Source organism: Rhineura floridana, chromosome 4, assembly GCF_030035675.1.
Source record: "Rhineura floridana isolate rRhiFlo1 chromosome 4, rRhiFlo1.hap2, whole genome shotgun sequence".
Lineage (NCBI taxonomy): Eukaryota > Metazoa > Chordata > Lepidosauria > Squamata > Rhineuridae > Rhineura > Rhineura floridana.
Window position 1 is genome coordinate 109,935,937 of NC_084483.1, and position 19,982 is coordinate 109,955,918.

Consider the following 19,982-nt stretch of genomic DNA (forward strand, 5'->3'; position numbering starts at 1 on the left):
TAACATATACTAAACTAAAATACACAAGTGTTAGTAAATTCACAAAAAATTCCTGGCATGACCAGACAGAATAGTGTGGCAATGCTTGCCTTGTATCCATTCCTTTTAATGCACCATTGCTTAGGAGCTAGTCACTAATCCAGGGCATACTAGTTCAGATATTTAATCTTGCCCCTTCAATGCTTAATTAGCAAACTGAGATATGTATTTGCTTTTTGGCACAATCTTTTTTTTATGATCACGTGCTTACCAAATGTTCATGTCTCTGACAATATTGGAAAACAGTCAAATAAAACACAGTTGAATGACTGGGTTGGCAAATATACTGTAACCTCCTTTGTAACAGTAAATGAAGCCAAGAATGGTGCTTCAACTAGGTGCATAGTATATGCGCTCCTCGCTTGATCGTCACCTTGGAGTGGTGAGTGGGCTTGTGTGTTCCAATGAACCCTGTGAGCGATGCCGTCGGGAGTCATGTACTCCCATCAGGGTCACCCATGGCGGTACGGTCAAGGGAGAGGAACCAAAGAACGATCCAAGAAAGTCCTCAACGGCAGAACAGGCGGAGGATAACAATGTGTATGTTACAACGGCTGTGAAGGCGGATGAAGGCTGCAGCATATAAAAGATTTCCAATCGTCATGGTATCCATGCCATTGGATCAAAGCCTTTTTCTGTCAAGATTGTGTGTTGATCGTCGTGCGCCAATCTCCCCACATAAAACAAATTCAGGCAAAGGCGTTTTCCTAGCAAAGACCTTATCTTGGAAGACAATCTTACTCGGCCATGAGTGATTGCCAATGAATGAATAGTATATGCTGACTATCGGCAGCAAATCAAGTATATTGTGAACTTTAGATTTTCCAGGTAATAAGTACATGCATTTTAAAGCTCTTTGCTCAATTCACAGGGTTTTTTGGGGGGAGGGGTATAATACCTTGTTTTGTATGCAAGCACTTCTTAATTTTTTCAAAAAAATGGATGTTTTACAACATTTCTTAATTTTTTTTTAAAAGGAATGGCTTTGGAGCTTTAAGATCACATTAAAGGTGTTGCCCTGAATCCAGTTCTTCCTCTCCCCCCACCCCCAGGAGCTGAAGTAAGGCAGGTTGTGACCATAGACAGGACGTTTTCATTGCATGGCACACATTTTCAGTTTGGAATTATCTTACCGCAGAAGCATGGCTGGTGCCGTCTTTATTTTCTTTTTGGTGCCAATTGAGAGCCTTATTTGCCAAGGCTTCATTGTTGGCCTCTTGAATTTTTAGCTCTTCTTTGTGATTTGTTTGTTGTTTATACTGTGGATTTTTATGACTTTACTGTGTAAGCTGCCTTGAGACTACAGCTGAAGAGTGGTTAATAAATAATTTCAATAAATAATAGTGAAAGCTAATTTTCTTAAATATTTTAAAATTTAATTTTATGTCAGATATTGTAGTGTGTATGGATCTTAACGTCGTACTGAGTTCCACTCAGACTAACTTTTAAATACATTCAATATATTTGGGAGTCCAGAACAACTCTTTTTTCCAGCTCCTAAGAAATGTGGCTGAATGCAAGAGCTTGTTTTTAAGTTGCCAGAACATATTTTTGAGAAAAGCATGGCAGTTTGAAGTACTTTTTCCCTGATTTTACTTCATAAATGCAAAGTAGATTTTGTAAAGTCTAGAAAGAGGTTTAAAGTTGAAATATCCACAGTTTCAGCTTGCATTTTCTAAGATGTAAGTATGTTCAAACACTATACAAGTATAGCATCCCTGAAGATGGTTTCATTGCTTGTTCAATATTGTGGCCATTAAAACTCTTACCCCAGTTACTTGCCTCCATCTTGAAGATTTTCTTTGTCGGCAGTTGAAGAAAGAAAAATGGTGGGGATGATATGACTTACAGCAGCTTTCTTGGTAGTAGTGTGTGCTGTATGGACCTATCTAGTAATTAAGCTGCCTCAATTACTCCTGGTTTGGAGTGCTCAATTCAGAGCATGGATCGAGAGAGGTGGTCATTGAAAAAGCCAGGAAGCACTATATATTACTATATATTTGCTTGCTCTCTGGCTCTCCATTTATCCTAGTCTTACTGGCTACTTTACTTGCTCACCCCCTCCATTTTTTTTCACTTTGATCTGTGCAGGATGTTTCCAGATGATACACAAGTAATCTTCCATAACTCTGGAACAGTTGGTGAGAATATAGCTGGCATGCAAAAGCTTCATTAGATACACCCTAGGATTCTGGCATTTCCACTGGGATTTTTATTTGTTCCTTTGAACAGCAGACACTTGCACTGTGTTACAAACTGCTTTGGAAAGTCTATGTTGTTTCAGAAGCTTGCCATGTGGCATGACAGGAGGTGGGGTGGGGAGAGCTTGTGTGCTGTGAGTAATAGAGGCTCAACACCCTTTGGGCAAGTAAAAAACGTTGCAGTCATTTGGATCCTGATCCACATTTTATCATCTCTATTTTTAAATCACATTGAGGCACAAGAGTAATTTTGTGTTTATCGGTTACATTCATGAGCCTTATCTTTTACAGGCCGTTTGTATGCTATGCAGACAGGTATGAAGATCGATAGTAAAAATCCAGAGTGTCGCAAATTTTTATGCAAGCTCATGGATCAGCTTGAAGCTGTAAGTAGATCTTTTGCTATATTGGTACTTGTATATAACCAGCATGAAGGAAGTTGCTATGTATCTGTCCTGGAATAACCAGGAATGCGACACTTTTCTGTTAATGGTGGCTGTTCCCTTATTATGCTTTTTTCTTGATAAGTTACATCTCGATGTAGATAAAGAATAAAACTTGAATAGCATTTGCCTCATGTGTGCATGCACATTTATGATTTACCAATGGAAGCCGTTTCCCATAATATGACTTTCTCCTTTCATTTTCACTTCACAATTTTCTATTCAGACATAGTACAATATGTGAAGTGGCCCTAAGAAACATGCTTTATTTGAACTTGTTAAAACCTTGAAAAAGCTTCTTTTCTCATTGAAAAGCATGGTTTAGACAATATAAGCTACAATGGTGTTGCTCACAGCAGCTAAGGAAAGAGGTAGAAAAGAGAAAACATACATATTGGGTGCAGTGGTATGTGCTATTTGATCCAAAGCTGTGTATATTAAATGGTCTTCAGACTAGATTATGCAAAATAAATATCTGATTTTCTTAAAGAACGTGTTCAAAAGATTTGAACATTTTCTAGAGCAAGGGTTCCCAAACTCCCAATGGACCACTTGAAAATTGCTGAGAGTTCTGGTGGAACACTTAGGATTGCGATGCATCTCCTTCCCACCCCACATGGAGACTGGCAGGGGGGAGGTGTGGTCCTGTGGGGTGTTGATTCGCAAGAGCCTTCCCTGCAAGTATGGCTCTTAAGAAGAAGCACCCTGCAGCCTGTATGGAGGCTTTGATCCTGTAGCCAGCTTCTTTTCGAGAGCCTTCCCTACAGGGATGACAAGTAGCATCCATGGGATGGAAGCCCCCTTGCACTTGGTTGTGGGGAAGAGAAAGAAGCATTTAAAACCCAGATTAAATTTATGATCAGGAAGGGGGTGGGAGGAAAGGCTGTCATTCTTCTCCCCTGCCCCCAGTGTGCGGTCCCTTGCTTATTCAGGGTTTAAAGCCTGGTTTAATATGTGACTGTGAAGAGGGTGGTCTATTTATCTATACATACATACTTACTTACATACATACATATACATACATTCTCTCTCTCTTTCTCTCTCTCTCTCTCTCTCTCTCTCTCTCTCTCTCTATCTCTCTATCTCCCCCTCCCCCTCTACCCCCAACCTGTCAGAAGCCTGAATCTCCCTGAGTTGCCTCAGGATTTGGGCTTTGGCCAGCGCATAGGTATACAAGCAACATACAGTTCAAAGGGGAGACCGAGATAATGACAGAGGAGCAGCTACTACTGCTTCAGACAGACACTGGGGGCCATGAGCATGAAGTTCACAGACCACTGATAGTCTACTGATCACAGTTTGGGAAGTTTAGGTGTTACAGAGTGATAAGGAAACTGAATGGATGGAGGAGAGAGTGTTCAGGCATATATGAATTATGCCTGAAGCTATAGAATTTATTGTTTTGTTTGGTTCTAAATTTGCATGGTTTGATCTTTGGATATATCAAATTGTTGGACTAGTCCTGTACATTTTCCCAAAATAAATATTGGACCCATGAAAACAACAATGTTTAAGCCACAGGTTACTGGTCAGTACATCATGGGAAACAGTGGTGAACATGGCATGATGTCTTTCTCAAACCAGGTAAGCAAGGGAAGAGGTGAGGAGGAAGCACATAACTCAAGGCTGCTGCTTCTGGAACGGATAAATATTGCTTTATTGGATCATTACATCTCCACAGGGCCTTTGTATGTTTTGTATATGAATTTCACAGTATTTAACAACTTGACCTTAATGTGAATGACTGTCCCTTAAGAACACATTTAACAGATGCATTGCAAAGTGAATCAAGCCTAATATAGCATTTTATGCTGAAAGTAATATTCACTGTGGTAATGTTTAAACTTGACTGTTGGGGATTTTGCATAGGTCTTTTTGCTGCATTATGGCTCAGTGTAGATTATTCTCCAAACCATAATTTGGAGTATTGGTGCTGCAATTCTAAACACACACTCCTAGAAAAAAGACTCACTGCAGTCATTGAGAATGCGGAGTAGGATGGAGTATGCATTCCTTCCTCTGCATCCTTTTACCATTTCTGGGTTCCCCCTAACTATAATTTCTTAGGGTGTCTAAATAGAACGAATACCCAAATAACTCTGTGTGGGTTCAGTTCAAATCATTCTTTGGAGTTTTATTGTAAGCATACTGCCTGGTTTGGATATCCCAGGAAGCTATAGTTAGATGAAAATTGGAAGTGATCCACACGAGAGGAATACATGAGGCCATGACACGTTCCCAGTCCTTAGTTCAGAGAATCAGAATGTGATCTAAACTGTCTCCTGCGAGCTGCCCGTTTTATCTTACAGATGCCTGGCATCTACATTTTGTTCATGTACTTATTCTCGGAAAATAGACTGCCATCCCCATGTTTTCTTTACAAACTTTTGGCAGCTCAGGAAGTATAAGGGTAGGCTAATATCCTTGGTTTTTGTTTTGTAAGGATAAACTAAGGTTTTCCTAAGTGTTAACAGTAAGTCTATTCACATGCCCTAATCCACCTGTTGTAACTGTAACAGTGTTATTTACTTTGCTGATTTTATTAGGAAACCTGAGGCTTCTTGTACTTCGTAGCATCTTTGAAAAGAGGTCTTTGAATCATAGTACACTGCTCGACTAAGCATTCCAGTAAATCTTCAGGTCACTTGAGCAGTTAGGTTGAATCAGCGACTCTCATTTCATTAGCTTTTTATTTATATTAAATGTTGCAATCTGCTGCACAGGAGGCAATTATTTAGTCCTGCTGACCTTCACTGCGTGTGAGACAGGTTATGAATTAGATAGTGTCAACTCTTTATACAGAGTTTTATTAAGTGTGAGTTAGGGAGGTAAAGTGTCATAGAACTATTAGGAATCTGATTTGTGGCAACTTGGCCACAACTCTGATTCTGTTGCACAGTATCTTGTAGTTATTTGAGAATTTTGAATGCACTTTGCTTCATTTTTAAAAAGAAGGTTCCTAGTCTTTATGCTTATGGAGTGAATAAAGCTTTAAAACATTAGACAGCAAAAAAACAGGGAGGGTATAAATTGTTATTACTGGTACCGTGTCATGATATGGTGCCCATCCTTCACAACCATTGTTTCTTCTGTTGCATGTGCTTCTTCCTTTGATTGTACTGCATATTCAGTTGTTAAAATATTCCCCAGCACCACCCATATTTTTTTAGAGCAGATTATGCACATTTGCTTAATGTTGTACCCCAGGAGAAATTTGGAATGAGTGTGTGTTACACTTCAACCACATTGTTTTTGCCAATTGTCAGGAACACCTGGTTTGCAAAGGTTTGCTAATAAGGATGGTTCTGTGGTAAGGGATTTTGGGGAAAATATCTTGCCTGAATTAGGGCCTCTAGAAGGCTCTGAGACTCAGTTCCTACAGCTGAATCCAATTAATTAGGCAGTAAGAACACCTGCTTATCAGCTTGAGCCTGGTACCTCAAGGCCACAGGGCTGGGAAAGTTGGAGAAACAGGTGACTGTTAGGTGTGAAAGCTCTGAAAGATTTCGTCATCAGAAAGCCCTCTGATTGACTAATTAATTCGTTGCTATTGGTGGACTTTTCCCCATAAAAGTAGAACTAAGATTTTGGGTCTTTGTTCTCCAATGTTTCTTTTTGTTACCTAATGTTGGGGTTCCATCTTCTATCTGCCATCCAAGGCATACATCTCTGGGGGAGATGTGGAACCACGAGGTTACTTTGCCTGACTTCCTGTTCTGTGTGAGTATAGAATAGGCTAAACAGATTTGTTAATTTTGTCCTGTGATTGAACTTTGTGTATTTTTGTATTTTACCTCACCCTTGGGGTGTTTGGTTTAAGGAACTATTTTGCTGCTATATTTCTGCACTTATAATTTTATTTTAAAAAAGACTACCTCTTATTTATCAGTGTGTTCATTGCAGGGGAAATTTGGCTCTGAATCCAACACCTTGGCCATTTAGCCACAGACTACTGTATAACTGGATATTTTTACTTAAGATTCTAAGACAAGGAGTGCATCTTTGGTTCTTGGCTTTGGAATCCTTGGCAGGTCTATTTCTGGCACTTTGGGTTTCACCCTTGGCCCAGAGTGGGTGACCAGGTTTAAGGGGTGGTGGCAGTCTGCCTACCTTGCAGGGCTGTCGTTGGTTTAACTCAGCCCTGGTAGGGGAGGTATGGGTTGTGCCTGGCCAGGATCAATTGCCCTGGGTTTGGAAATTGACCCCCCCAGCAGGACACTTGATCATGATGATATAGGTGGCTAATTCTTTTAAGCATTGTGGCAAGAACCAGAATGCTCTCCTTGCTGGCATCACCATGGCAAGAGTAATTGTTATATTTGCCCCAGACAATGTTCAGAGTGTCTGGGTTGTATCGCTTTAGAAGATTGCTTAGTGAAATGCTTTCCCAGATTTTTTTTTTCTATAAATAGAAAATCAGCATGTCAGGGAGAGGTCTAGGCTAGAACACTTCTCTTTAACATCTTATTTTCTATGTGGAGGGAATTTTGTGTATGGAAGAGCATTCAAATATGCAAGTCTTCATCTATACTCTGAAGTAGCATGGCCCATTTGTCAGCATAGTTAGGACTAGATGTAGGAGACATCGGGAATTGCTATATTGGTACCATCCATTCACATAGCACGGGGGAGTCCTGGGAAAATGGAAACAACATCTGGCTAAGCTGTACAGACAGGAAAGGAGATTATAGACTTATTTTCCCACTCAAGAGTTATGCAATAACTGGATTAAATCTGAGAGGGTTTGTAGCTTTGTAGAGACCTTCAAGCTATACCTTTGAGAACTAAGAATCTAGAATATGTCTTTGCAGTTTCATTTTTGTGGCCTGGTAAATAACAAAACTATCTCTGAATTTTCTTAGATGAAGAAGCAGTTGGGTGATAACGAAGCTATTACTCAGGAAGTAGTTGGCTGTGCCCATGTGGAGAATTATGCATTGAAAATGTTTCTTTATGCAGATAATGAAGATCGAGCCGGCCAATTTCACAAGTAAGTGAAAAAATAAAGGTAATGTATACTATAACTCATAATTAAGAGAAATATAAAATTGAAGCAAGGTAACCTTGCAGATAAATACAGAGCAATTGACCAGCCTGCCCTCTTGCATTTATGTAATGCAGAAGGTCTTATACAGTGACCCTGGCAAGCTATTGGTATGAATAGTCAGCCACAAGGTTGCAGTAGCAGGATGAAAGTATTTTGGTGTGGCTATCTGTTGTCCTCTTCTACTTTGTGGAAGTGGGGGAGTAATTCCTTCATTCACATGCAATTATTTGCCAATTGTACATTTTTGTTTAATATTTTAGTCCTATTGTGAAATTATAACTCTTTTTTCCCCCCAGAAATATGATTAAGTCATTTTATACTGCAAGTCTTCTAATAGATGTCCTGACTGTGTTTGGAGAACTAACAGATGAGGTAAGTTACACGGTTAAGCAGTGTATGTCATTAATTGTATGAAATAGAAAAACAGATTTTTGTCTGTAATCCAGCTAAAGTTAGTCGTGACTAAGTCTATTTAAAAGCAATAGGACTTCAGTTAGCTGTGACTAACTTGTTCCATTTGCTTCTGTTGGGCACAGTCGCAAGTTAGTTTTTGCTGGATTGCTGCTTTATTGTGTTGGAGATAAACCAGGATCCATAGCTAATTTACCTCAGGTTCAGGTATGCCAGTGGGACCTTTACTTTGTAATTCAAGGATCTACTGTTCAAAGTGCTTTTAAACATTTTCTGAGTAACACACAGTTGATACATGACTTGAGAAGCCTAGTGTTTGAGAGACAGAAGCCCTAAAGTCCACTTGAGTGTGCAGAACGTTGTATAGTTCTTCAGATCCCTGTGTAGTATTTTCTTCACAGAATAGCAGCTGCTAATTGCAAATATTATGGTAGCTTTGAGTAGGATTGAAAAGCAGCAGAGTTTATGACCTTGAAAGCAGCCCATTTAAATTGTTTAAAGTAAGGAAAAGAAGAAATCCAGGATTCTATGCACTTCTCATTTGGTATATAAAATCAGGATGCATTGGGGTTATGGAACTGAATGAAATGACAATTTTAGTTACTTAATATTAGCATAATGATACTTTTTTGCTTTTTCAATTAACATTAAGGAAATGCTCTTAAGTGAGTGGATGAGAATCTGAAGATATATGTAAAAATATAACTATAATCTACCAAAGAGAGAGCTCCATTTGTATTAGTTCTGATAAAGTGGCAGATAAATAGATTCTGTGTTAAGAATGGCAAATGTCTCAATCTTGCTCCATGCATGATTGGAAACTTGCATGCAACATATGCCTATTAAGTGACCCACACCAGTTTTAAATAACTAGGATAAATATAACTTAAGCAACTTCTCAAGGCAGATTTCTTATTTAAACAAAGACTCTTTATTTTGGCTGAACAGGATTAGAGTGAAGTATGTCTAATAAAAGGAAAAAATGAAAACCATCATAAAGACTACTTTAAAATAAAGACGTGTGCCAACTCCATAGTTAATTTCTCTTGCTTACTCATGTTCAGCAAGAGGTGTAGTCTGAGGCATGCTGGAACAGATAAATTCTAAACAAGATGTTCCATTTTCTGGCATTTCCCTTTTGGACAATAAAATTGAAGGAATTGTGCAAAATGGTCAAAATTAAAGGCCCGGATGGAAAAGTATGGCAGAAATGTTGAAAGCCTTGTGTAGAAATAGAAAATTCATAAATTCCGTGTAGGCGAATTTCAAAGCTAGTCAAAGGGAGCTCCGGAATGCCTGCAAAATTAGTGAAACCCATGTTAAAATAATTCATATCCCAGAAGTAGGATATATGAACATGCTGTAATTTATGAAAAAGGCATACAGCTCTGAGAGGGAACAGCATATCTTGACAAAAACCACAGTCAGAAATTGAATGCTTAGCATAACTGCATTATAATAATTTCCTGCTAGAAAAAGTGTTGGTGGTAGACTACTGATTTTTCTGGTAGACTACTGATTTTTCAGATAATTTATAGTATATGCTTCAAAAATTACTAAATCATAACTTTATTTTGCATGTCCAGATAATATGTAACAGTGCACTAGTCTCTTGAACCAGTGCCTCTCTGAGGCCAGGGGGATGATTTCCATTGAGATTCAAAGTTGTGACCTTCCCTCCTCAGCAGCCACAAATGTTCCAAAAAGCAAATAACCCAACATCCGTAACAACTAGACTGCATTCCTGTTATTGTGACTGTTTCCTGTTAAAATGTATCTAGGAAAGAACAACCTCATGGACAGTAAAAATAATAGAAACCTATGAATCTTCTGTATTAAGTGCTAAAATACAGTGAGCAAAGGACAAAGAGAGACGCTTCAGAAATGTTGTCCTTGTGTCGAGTGGCCATTGATTACTAGATAGCAAACAGTATGTTGCAAGCCTAAAGTGCTGGAAAAGGAGGTTGAACTAACTGACCAAAAACAATTCTAAGTTGCTAAAGATATGACTGGGAAAAATTTTGGGACAGCCTGTCTCAGGACCTCATTCGATCACCCTTTATCAAGACAGTTTGTTTTTCAGCTTCCCAAGTCTTGAGTCCAAGTGAGAAAACAGCCCATGGCAATGCGTTATGTCTTCACAAGTGTGTTTTTATTTAATGTTTATTTAAGGAGCCATGGACCCAAAGAGGAACCAGTGGAAGGGGTTGGAAGAAAGTGATCTTTCTCATGCCTCTCCTGAGAGTTGAGGAACCATCCTGAATGGGATGGACTGTGGTGCAGAGGCAGGGGGAATAGTTGAAAGTGGGGCAGAGGCACCTTCCATGAGTGGGAGCCTCTTTAAATAAAATAGGATTTTCAAATGACTCCTTTTGTCTGTTTTCTCATTTGGACTGAAGATTTAGGATGCTGAAAAAATATTGTCTTGATAAAGAAAAATAGAATGAAGCCCTGACATTAGTTTCTCTGCCATTTCTTCCCAGTCATACTTGCAATTCTAGCTAGTTTCATTTCCAGCCCTTTAAACTTCCCCTAGCCACTTTCTTCCAGTTCTTCTCTGGCTCCAAGCATATAAGTGCAACAAGGTTGCTGAAAAGCAGCAGTTGCATTCACAGGTGAAACCCTGAAGGATATTCTGAACAATGAAATGTTTGTGGAAAGTACCTAAGACTTTGTTTGTACATACATGCTCAACACTTGATGACTGCAACATAAATGATGGCTGGCATGTATGAAACAACTATTGGGTAACAGGCACTGTAGTCAGATGTCTCATGTCACTGCAGCTGCAGTCACTTTTAGTTGAGTCAGTATATGCATAACAGCAGCAAGTTATCAAGTGATGTGAAGGATCAAAGGATATAAATACATGATGAACCAGTCCATTTCGTGTGCTCACACCTTATATTATCCATTTGCTTACAAATTGCAAGTTTTAGGTCAAAACTATAGGCTCAGAAGGTTAGCATACAAATTTTGGCATATATTAATGTCAAAGTTATTTCTTAAGAAAACATCAAGAAATAGTGTCTTCACATCCAGACACTGACACCCATATTCTAGTAACCCTTTTCTATACAGTAGGGCCCTGCTTGTTGGCACCCCGCTTGTTAGTGTTCTGCTAATACGGCGGCGCCAGCAGGGCGTTCAGCTGTAGCGTGCGGAGCTCCAGCCACTGCGCTCCAGCTGACAGCTATCAGCTGTAGCATGAGATCTCCCCACGCTCCAGCTGATCATGTGCTGCAGCTGACAGGGATCAGCTGTGGTGCACGATCAGCTGTAGCGAGGGGAGCTCACACGCTACAGCTGATTGCTGTCAGTTGGAGAGCAGCAGCTACAGCTCCCTGCGCTGCAGCTGATCGCGTGATCAGGTGTAGGGTGGGGAGCTTGCGCGCTACAGCTGAGTAGGGCCCCACTTTCTGGCAGTTTTCGCTTTTCGGGGCCTGGAACAGAACCTGCCATATGAGTGGGGCCCTACTGTAGTCATTATTAAATACCTTTTCTGGATTTCAACACCAAGACTGATTTTATTATTTTATATGGTAAATTATTTTACATAGTGAATTGCTCTCTTAGTCACAGAAAAAAATTGTTTTTAGAATGGACCTATGTTAGATTAGGGTTTTGGAAACACCCAGAAGGAAGCAATGTAAGCAGTAGTTCTAAGATTTCTGGTTTTACAAAATGTGTTTTGAAATGTGGGTCTTTTGGGTAGGAAAAATACACATTCCAGGAAACACTAGTTGCAGTGAAATCCCATTGGAAGCAGTGGAGAGGGTTTAGCTATTTCCAAGCTTTATTGGAATGAGTCTGACTCTAAATCTAAATGGGAAACTTGGAGGTAATGTAGTCCAAATGCGCTGCTCAGTGTAGGATCTCCAGTGCAGGATGCAAATTATAACATCCCTGGCAAGTGGCTATCCGGCCTCAGCTTAAATATCTCCAGAGTAGGAGAATCCATCACCTTCAAAGGCAGTCTGTTCCAGTGTCTACAGAGTTTCTCCTAATGTTTCAGAGAAAGCTACTTTCCTATAATTTCCACCCATTGGTTCTAGTCTTTCCCTCTGAAGCAACAGATAATAAGTTTGCTCCATCTTCTGCATGACAGCTGTTTGAAGATCACTATCATGGCTTCCTTAATCTTCTCTTCTCCGGATGAAGCATAGCAGATCTTTCAACTAATCTTAATAGGACTTGGTCGCCCTCCTCTGGGCATGCTCTGCTTTGGCAGTGTCTTCAGTAAATTGTGGTGCCCAGAACTGAACACATTACTCCAGCTGCAGCCTGACCAGTGCAGATAGAGGGGAACTATTACTTTTCATAATCTGGTCACTATGATTCTCTTTATGTAGCGCAAGAGTGTGTTGTTAATTAATTAATTATATCCCGCCTTTCCTCTCAGCATGAGCCCAGGGTGGCATTAGCTTTTTTAGCAGTCTCATCACACTGTTTGTTCAGCTCCCAATTCACTAAGCCATGGCTAGGCAATGTGCCCTTCAGATGTTAAGACTACAACTCCCATCAGCCCCAGCTAGCACAGCCAGTGGTCTGAGATGACTGGAGTTGTAGTCGAGGAACATGTGGAGGGCATCATGTTGGCTATTCTTACATTAAGATATTTAGATCCTTTTCACACTTACTACTGCCCAACTAAGTCTCTCCCATACTATACTTGCACCATTTATTCTTTGTACCTAAATGCGGGACTTCAGGTATTTTATTTATTAAACTTCCATTCCACCCTTCCTCCCAGAAGGAGCCCAGGGTGGTGAACAAAGGACAGAACAGTAAAAATATGTTAAAACATCTCAAGAAACATTTTAAAAATAAAACATCTTAAAAACATCTTTGAAAAAATCTTTTAAAACTCTTAAAAAGCAATTCCAGCACAGACACAGACTGGTATAAGGTGTCTACTTAAAAGGCTTGTTGAAAGAAGAGGTCTTTGGTAGGTGCCAACAAGATAACAGAGATGGTGTCTGTCTAATATTTAAGGGGAGGAAATTCCAGAGGGGAGGTGCCACAACACCTGTTGGGTATGCTGTAATTAGGATTCCTGCATTGAGCAAGGGGTTGGACTTGATGGCCTTATAGGCTCCTTCTAATTCTACTATTCTATGATTCTATTCATTAATGACTGTGTCAGCTTGAAGATCTTAAGTGGAAAGCTGCAAAACTCTGTCCTAGGCCGTTTGTTGTTCAACATATCTATAAATGTCTTGTACAAAAGGCAGACCCAAGACACTCAGTTTGGTTTTTGCTCCAGATGGAGGAAGGGTTGGTCTAGAGATGGTGGTGGTGGATGTCACCCCATTGTCATGGTCAGACCACCACCTGGTGAAGGTTGAACTTATGGTTCCAATCCTTCCCTGCATTGGTGATGGACAGATTAAGATGGTCCACTCCTAGAGACTAATGGAATCCACTGGAGGCCTGAATGCCCTGGGGGATTTCCCAGTAGAATAGAGCAGGTGACCCTGTTGAAGCCCTTGTCATGCTGTGAAGCAATGAGACGCATCAGGCTCTTGACATGGTTGCCCCTGAACACACACACTGGCATTGTAGAGCCCATTTTGCACTTTGGTACATCAGTGAACCAAGAACAATGAAACAAGCCTGATGACGGCTAGAGTACAAGTGGCAAAAGGCTTGCTGTGAGACTGGGCACAAATAAAACAACATAACCATGCCTACTATGAAGTGAGGGTGGCAGAGAAGGCCAACTTCTCTGCCTCCATTGCATCCTCAGGTAACCATCCAGTGGACCTTTTTCATATTGTCTGGGGTCTACTAACATCAGCTTCAGGAAATGGAATTTTAGACCATTCGGAAGTCCATTGTGAATTGTTTGCAAGGCATTTTGAGGGTAAAGTTGCTTGCCTTCATAACAATCTTGGTGCCCCATCCACAACTACTGTAGTTCCAAGTGAGGTGTCCACTGCAACATCTGTTGCACCTTCTTGGAATCAGTTTGAGTTCATATGGCCTGATAACGTGGACAAGATGCTTGCGATCAGCAACATATCCTCTCGATCCTTGCCCGTCTTGGCTTATTGACGCTTGCCGAGGGGGTATGACTGAGTGGATCCAGGGTGTGGTTAACATATCTTTGTTGGACAGAGTGGTCCCAGCCACCCTGAAAGAGGCGGTGACCTGACCACTCCTGAAATCCCCCCCCAACCCATTGGTTTGTGCCAGTTCCACCTGGTCACAAATACTCCCTTTTTAGAGAAGGTGATTGAGAGGGTTGTGGCATAGCAATTGTAAGTGCTCTTGGATGAAACAGATTATCTTGACCCATTCCAGTCTGGGTTCAGGCCTGGTTATGCGACTGAATTAGTCTTGGTCACCCTGATGAATGACTTTTATCGGGAAAAGGATGGAGAAATGTGACCTTGTTATTATTTGATCCTTCAGCAGCCTTTGATACCATTGACTGTGGTATCCTTCTAAGCTGACTTGGTGAGATGGGTATCGGAGGCACTGTTTTATGGTGGTTCTGATCCTATCTCCAGGATTGGTTTCAGAGAACAGCATTGCATGATTGTCTTTCAGCCCCATAGCAGCTGTGCTGTGGGGTGCCATAGGGTACCATCTTATTCGCAATGCTGTGTAACATATGAAGCCTTTGGGGACCATGGTATTCCCAATCTATGTATGGATGTGAAAATTGGACAGTGAAAAAAGTGGATAAGAGAAAAATCAACTCATTTGAAATGTGGTGTTGGAGGAGAGCTTTGTGCATACCATGGACTGCGAAAAAGATGAATAATTGGGTGTTAGAACAAATTAAACCAGAGCTATCAGTAGAAGCTAAAATGAAAAAACTGAGGTTATCATACTTTGGACACATAATGAGAAGATATGATTCACTAGAAAATACCATAATGCTGGGAAAAACAGAAAGGAGTAGAAAAAGAGGAAGACCAAACGAAATGGATTGATTCCATAAAAGAAGCCACAGACCTGACCTTACAAGATGTGAACAGGGTGGTTTACAACAGATGCTATTGGAGGTCACTGATTCATAGGGTCGCCATAAGACGTAATCGACTTGAAGGCATATGACGACAACAACAAGAAGCCATTGGGAGCGATCATCAGGAGATTTAAGGCAAAGTGACAGCAGTACGTTGAGAATATCCAGCTCTATTTCTCTGTAACATCTAAATTGGGAGAGGCCATGCTAGTCCTAGACCAGTGCCTGGACTTAGTGTGAGCTGGATGAGAGCCAGTCAACTGACTCTGAATCCTAGCAAGAGGGAAGTGCTATGGGTAGGTGATTCCCAAGTCCAGATAACCAGTTAATTGCCTGCTTTAGATGGAGTTGTACTCTTTCTAAAAGAGCAGGTTTGTAGTGCTCCTGGATCCATCTTTGTTGCTAGAGGCCCAGGGGCCCCCGTGGCTAGGAGTTCAAGGTTTTACCAGTTTTGGCTGGTAAGACAACTGCGGCCATTTCTGGACTGGGATAGCCTGTCTAATGTTTTCCATGCTCTTGTAACCTCTAAGATGGATTAGAATAATAGAATACTAGAGCTGGAAGGAGCTTATAAGGCCATCAGGTCCAACGTCCTGCTCAATGCGGAAATCCAACTTAAAGCGTATCTGACCGTTGGCTGTTCAGCTGCTTCTTGAATGCCTCCAGTATTGGAGAGCCCACCACCTCCCTAGCTAATTGGTTCCATTGTTGTACCACTCTAACAGTTAGGAAGTTTTTTCTGATGTTCAGTCAAAATCTGGCTTCCACCAACTTGAGCCCATTATTCCATGTCATGCACTCTGGGACGATCAAGAAGAGATCCTGAGCGTATTCTGTGTGGCAACCTTTCAAGGACTTGAAGAGTGCTGTCATATCTCCCCTCTGTCTTCTCTTCTCAAAGCTAAACATGCCTAGTTCTTTCAGTCTCTCTTCATAGGGCTTTGTTTCCAGTCCCCTGATCATCCTCCTCTGAACCTATTCCAATATGTCTGCATCCTTCTTAAATTGTGGTGTCCAGAACTGGACGCAGTACACAAGATGAAGCCTAACCAGTGCCAAATAGAGGGGAACCAGTACTTCATGCATTTTGGAAACTATACTTCTGTTAATGCAGCCTAAAATAGCATTTGCCATTTTGGCAACCACATCACCCTGTTGGCTCATCTTCAGCTTGTGAACAACAACAATCCCAAGATCCTTCTCACATGTATTGCTGAGTCAAGTATCCCCCATCTTATAACTGTGCATTTGGTTTCTTTTTCCTAGGTGTAGGACTTCGCACTTATCCCTGATGAATTTCATTCTCTTATTTTCAGCCCAGTGTTCCAGCTTGTCAAGATCACTTTCAGTTTTGTTTCTGTCTTTCAGGGTATTAGCTATCCCTCCCAATTTTGTGTTATCTGCAAATTTGATAAGCATTCGTACCTCCTCATCCAAGTCATTAATAAAAATATTGAAGAGCCCTGGGCCCAGGACCAAGCTCCATGATACCCTGCTCGTTACCTCCCCCCAGTTTGAGAAGGAACCATTGATAAGGACTGTTTGGGTATGATTCTGTAGCCAACTGTGGATCCACCTGATAGTTGTTCCATCCAGCCCACATTTAGCTAGCTTGCATATCATGGGGCACTTTGTAAAAGCTTTGCTGGAGTCAAGATATATTATGTTCACAGCATTCCCATAGTCTACCATGGAGGTTACCCAATCAAAAATGAGATAAGATTAGTCTGGCAGGATTTGTTCTTAATAAATCCATGTTGGTTTCTAGTAATCACTGCATTGTTTTCAAGGTGCTTACAGACTGACCACTTTGTAATCTGCTCCAGAATTTTCCCAGGCATTAATGTCAGACTGACTGGTCTTTAGTTTCCAGGTTCCTCCCTTTTGCTATTTTTGAAGATAGGGACCATTAGCCCTCCTCCAGCCATCCAGCACTTCACCCATCCTCCATGATTTTGCAAAGATAATAGACAGTGGTTCTGAGAGTTCTTCAGCCAGTTCCTTCAATACTCTAGGATGTTGTTCATTGAGCTCCAAAGATTTGAACTCATTCAAAGTGATTAGGTATTCCTTGACCATTTATCTATCAATCTCAAGCTCCAGTCCTGCCCCTTCTACTTCATGTTTCCCGGGAGTGCCATAGACCCTCTTTTGGGAGAAGACAGCCAAAGTAGGAATTGAGCGCTTCTGCCTTTTCTTTGTCATCTGTTATCATTTTGCCATCCTCATTGAGTAGCTGTGCCACCATTTCTTTTCTTTTCTTTGTCTTTTACTGTGGATGTACCTGAAGAAAGCTTTTTTGTTGCTTTTGGCATCTTGCTAACCTTAACTGATTCTCAGCTTTAGCCTTCCTGATGCCATCTCTGCAATTCTGTGATACCTGTCTGTACTCTTTCTTTGTGGCCTGGCCTTCCTTCCGCTTCCTGCATGTGTCCCTTTTTGTTTTCAGGTCATCTTCAAGCTACATTAGCTTCTTCTTGCTGTCTTCCACCTTTTTTCGTTGTTGGAATTACTTGCCATTGTATTTTTAGAATTTCCTTTTCTAGAAACCCCCATCTGTCTTGGACTCCTTTTCTCATTAGGAGCGCTTGCCATGGAACATTACTAACCATTTTTCTAAGTTTATTAAAATTGGCTTTCCTGAAGTCCAGGGTACGTGTATGGCTACTCTCAGGTTTTGCTTCCTTTAAAATCAAGACCTCAAGTGTAGCGTGGTCACTTTCACCCAGAATTCCCATAAATGCCACTTAATCCACCAAATAATCTCTGTTGGTCAGAATCAAGTCAAGGATAGCTGATGCTCTAGCTCAGCCTTTCCCAACCAGTGTGCCTCCAGATGTTGTTGGACCACAACTCCCATCAGCCTCTGCCAGCATTGCCAATGGTCAGGAAGATGGGAGTTGTGGTCCAACAACATCTGGAGGCACACGGGTTGGGAAAGGCTGCTCTAGTTCCTTTCTCCATTTTCTGTAGAAGAAAGTTATCTCCAACTCAAGTCAGGAATTTATTGGAGGGGCTGTGTTTGACACAATTTGTCTCCCAACAGATATCAGAGTAATTGAAGCCCCCGTTACTACTACATCATGTCTCCTCATAATGTTGGCTATTTGCTTTTCAGACGTTTCATCCTCGTCTTCTCCTTGATTAGGTGGTTGATAATAGACTCCAACTACCATGTTCCTTTTATTGCTTGCTCCATTCATTTTAATCCAGATACTCTCAGTGGAGCTATGAAGCTCATCCTCCTGTATTTCTGTGCAGGGATATATATTTTTAACATATAGCGTGACTCCGCTTCCCTTTTTATTCTGTTCTTTTTTAATAAGTTACAGCCTTCAGTTGCTATATTCCAGTCATGGGAGTCATCCCACCAATACCTATCAATATTTATCCTCCTGTATTAAGAGTTGAAATTCGTCTTGTTTCCCATACTCTGGGCATTAGTATACAGTATACATTAAAGGTAAAGGTGTCCCCGCACTTCTAGTGCGAGTCGTTTCCGACTCTTAGGGTGACGTCTTGCGACATTTACTAGGCAGACTGTATATATGGGGGGGAATGGCCAGTCCCTTCCCCGGCCTTTCTTTACCCCCCAGCATATGCCGGGTAGTCATTTTACCGACCATGGATGGATGGAAGGCTGACTGGACCTCGACCCCTTTTACCGGAGATTCGACTTCCTCCTTCCATTGGAATCGAACTCCGGCCGTGAGCAGAGCTTCGGCTGCGTTACCGCCACTTACCACTCTGCGCCACGGAGGGCAGCATACATTAGTATACAGATATTGAAGACCATGTGATTTGCAGCCTCGCTTCCTTTCTACATTTTTATGTAGACTTTTACTAGGCCCCATTAGAGCCATTCTCTCAGTTCCTGTTACTTTGCGGAAGCCTTCCATCAGTCATTACTGCCAGGTTTATGTCTCCCTCCCCAATAGGATTCAGTTTAAAGCTCTCCTGATGAACTTCTCCATGCTGTGGCCAAACACATTCTTCCCAGTCCCTGCCATCACTTGCCAGAAGTCCATCTTCCAGGAAGTGTAGTCCATGGTCTCAGAATCCAAATCTCTCACATTGGGACCACCTTCGTAGCCAGTCATTCACAAGAAGTATTTCCCCCCCTTTCTACTCTTCTTCTAAATACTGGCAGGATGGATGAGTAGACTATCTGGGCCCCTAAGTCCTTGAGTTTCCTTCCCAGAGCTTCAAAGTCTGAAGTGATTTCTTCATAGTTCCTCTTGGCAGTATCATTCGTTCCCACATGGATGAGAAGAAAGAGATGCCTACTAATGGGCTTTGAGTGTTGGCAACCCTTTAGTTACATCTCTAATCCATTAGAGTCTAGGGAGCCAGCATACCTGGCAAGTCCATGGGTCTTCTCAGTATACTTGGGTTTCAATCCCACACAGTAGTCTTCCACTACTACTACTACTACTACTACTCTTGTTGTAGGATGTGGTTTCATTGCCTCTGGTTGGCTGAGCTTCACCCTCTCGTTCGCTGTCGTGTGGGGTCTGCTGTAATTCTTCCCATGTAGCCTGTCCTCCAGCCTCATCCTCAAGTGCCTGAAAGCGGTTCTATATTTCCACCTTTGAAAGGCGTCTTCTAGCTCTTCTGCTCTTGTCACCCTTTCCATGAAGTTTCCTCCACTTCATTGTTCCTGTCCACAACAGTCTCCTCTTTTGCTTCAATATGCTGCTGTTCTTCCATCTCTTGTACTTCTCTTTGCTGCTGTTGTTGTTCCAGCATTCTGTCTAAGAAGTCTTCATCTTCCCTTATACTCTTCAGAGTGGCCACCTACTGTTCCAGGCTTCTCATTTTTTCTTCCAACAGCGTCACCAGCTGGCACTTGTTGTTCTCAG

At 41.4% G+C, this 19,982-nt stretch overlaps 1 protein-coding gene across 4 annotated transcripts in view; it reads left to right on the forward strand.

Moving 5' to 3' along the window:
* The window catches only part of VTA1 (vesicle trafficking 1), a 64,386-nt gene that overhangs the window by 22,839 nt on the left and 21,565 nt on the right, over window positions 1–19,982 (forward strand). The window contains exons 2-4 of one of the 4 annotated variants that reach the window (XM_061624012.1): window positions 2,532–2,626; window positions 7,546–7,673; window positions 8,027–8,102. In XM_061624012.1, coding sequence (XP_061479996.1) covers window positions 2,532–2,626; window positions 7,546–7,673; window positions 8,027–8,102 — 299 coding nt within the window. Of the gene's footprint in view, window positions 1–2,531; window positions 2,627–3,883; window positions 4,268–6,138; window positions 6,158–6,266; window positions 6,404–7,545; window positions 7,674–8,026; window positions 8,103–19,982 lie in introns of those variants that run through there. The other 3 variants (XM_061624013.1, XM_061624015.1, XM_061624014.1) reach the window with 3 other exon arrangements.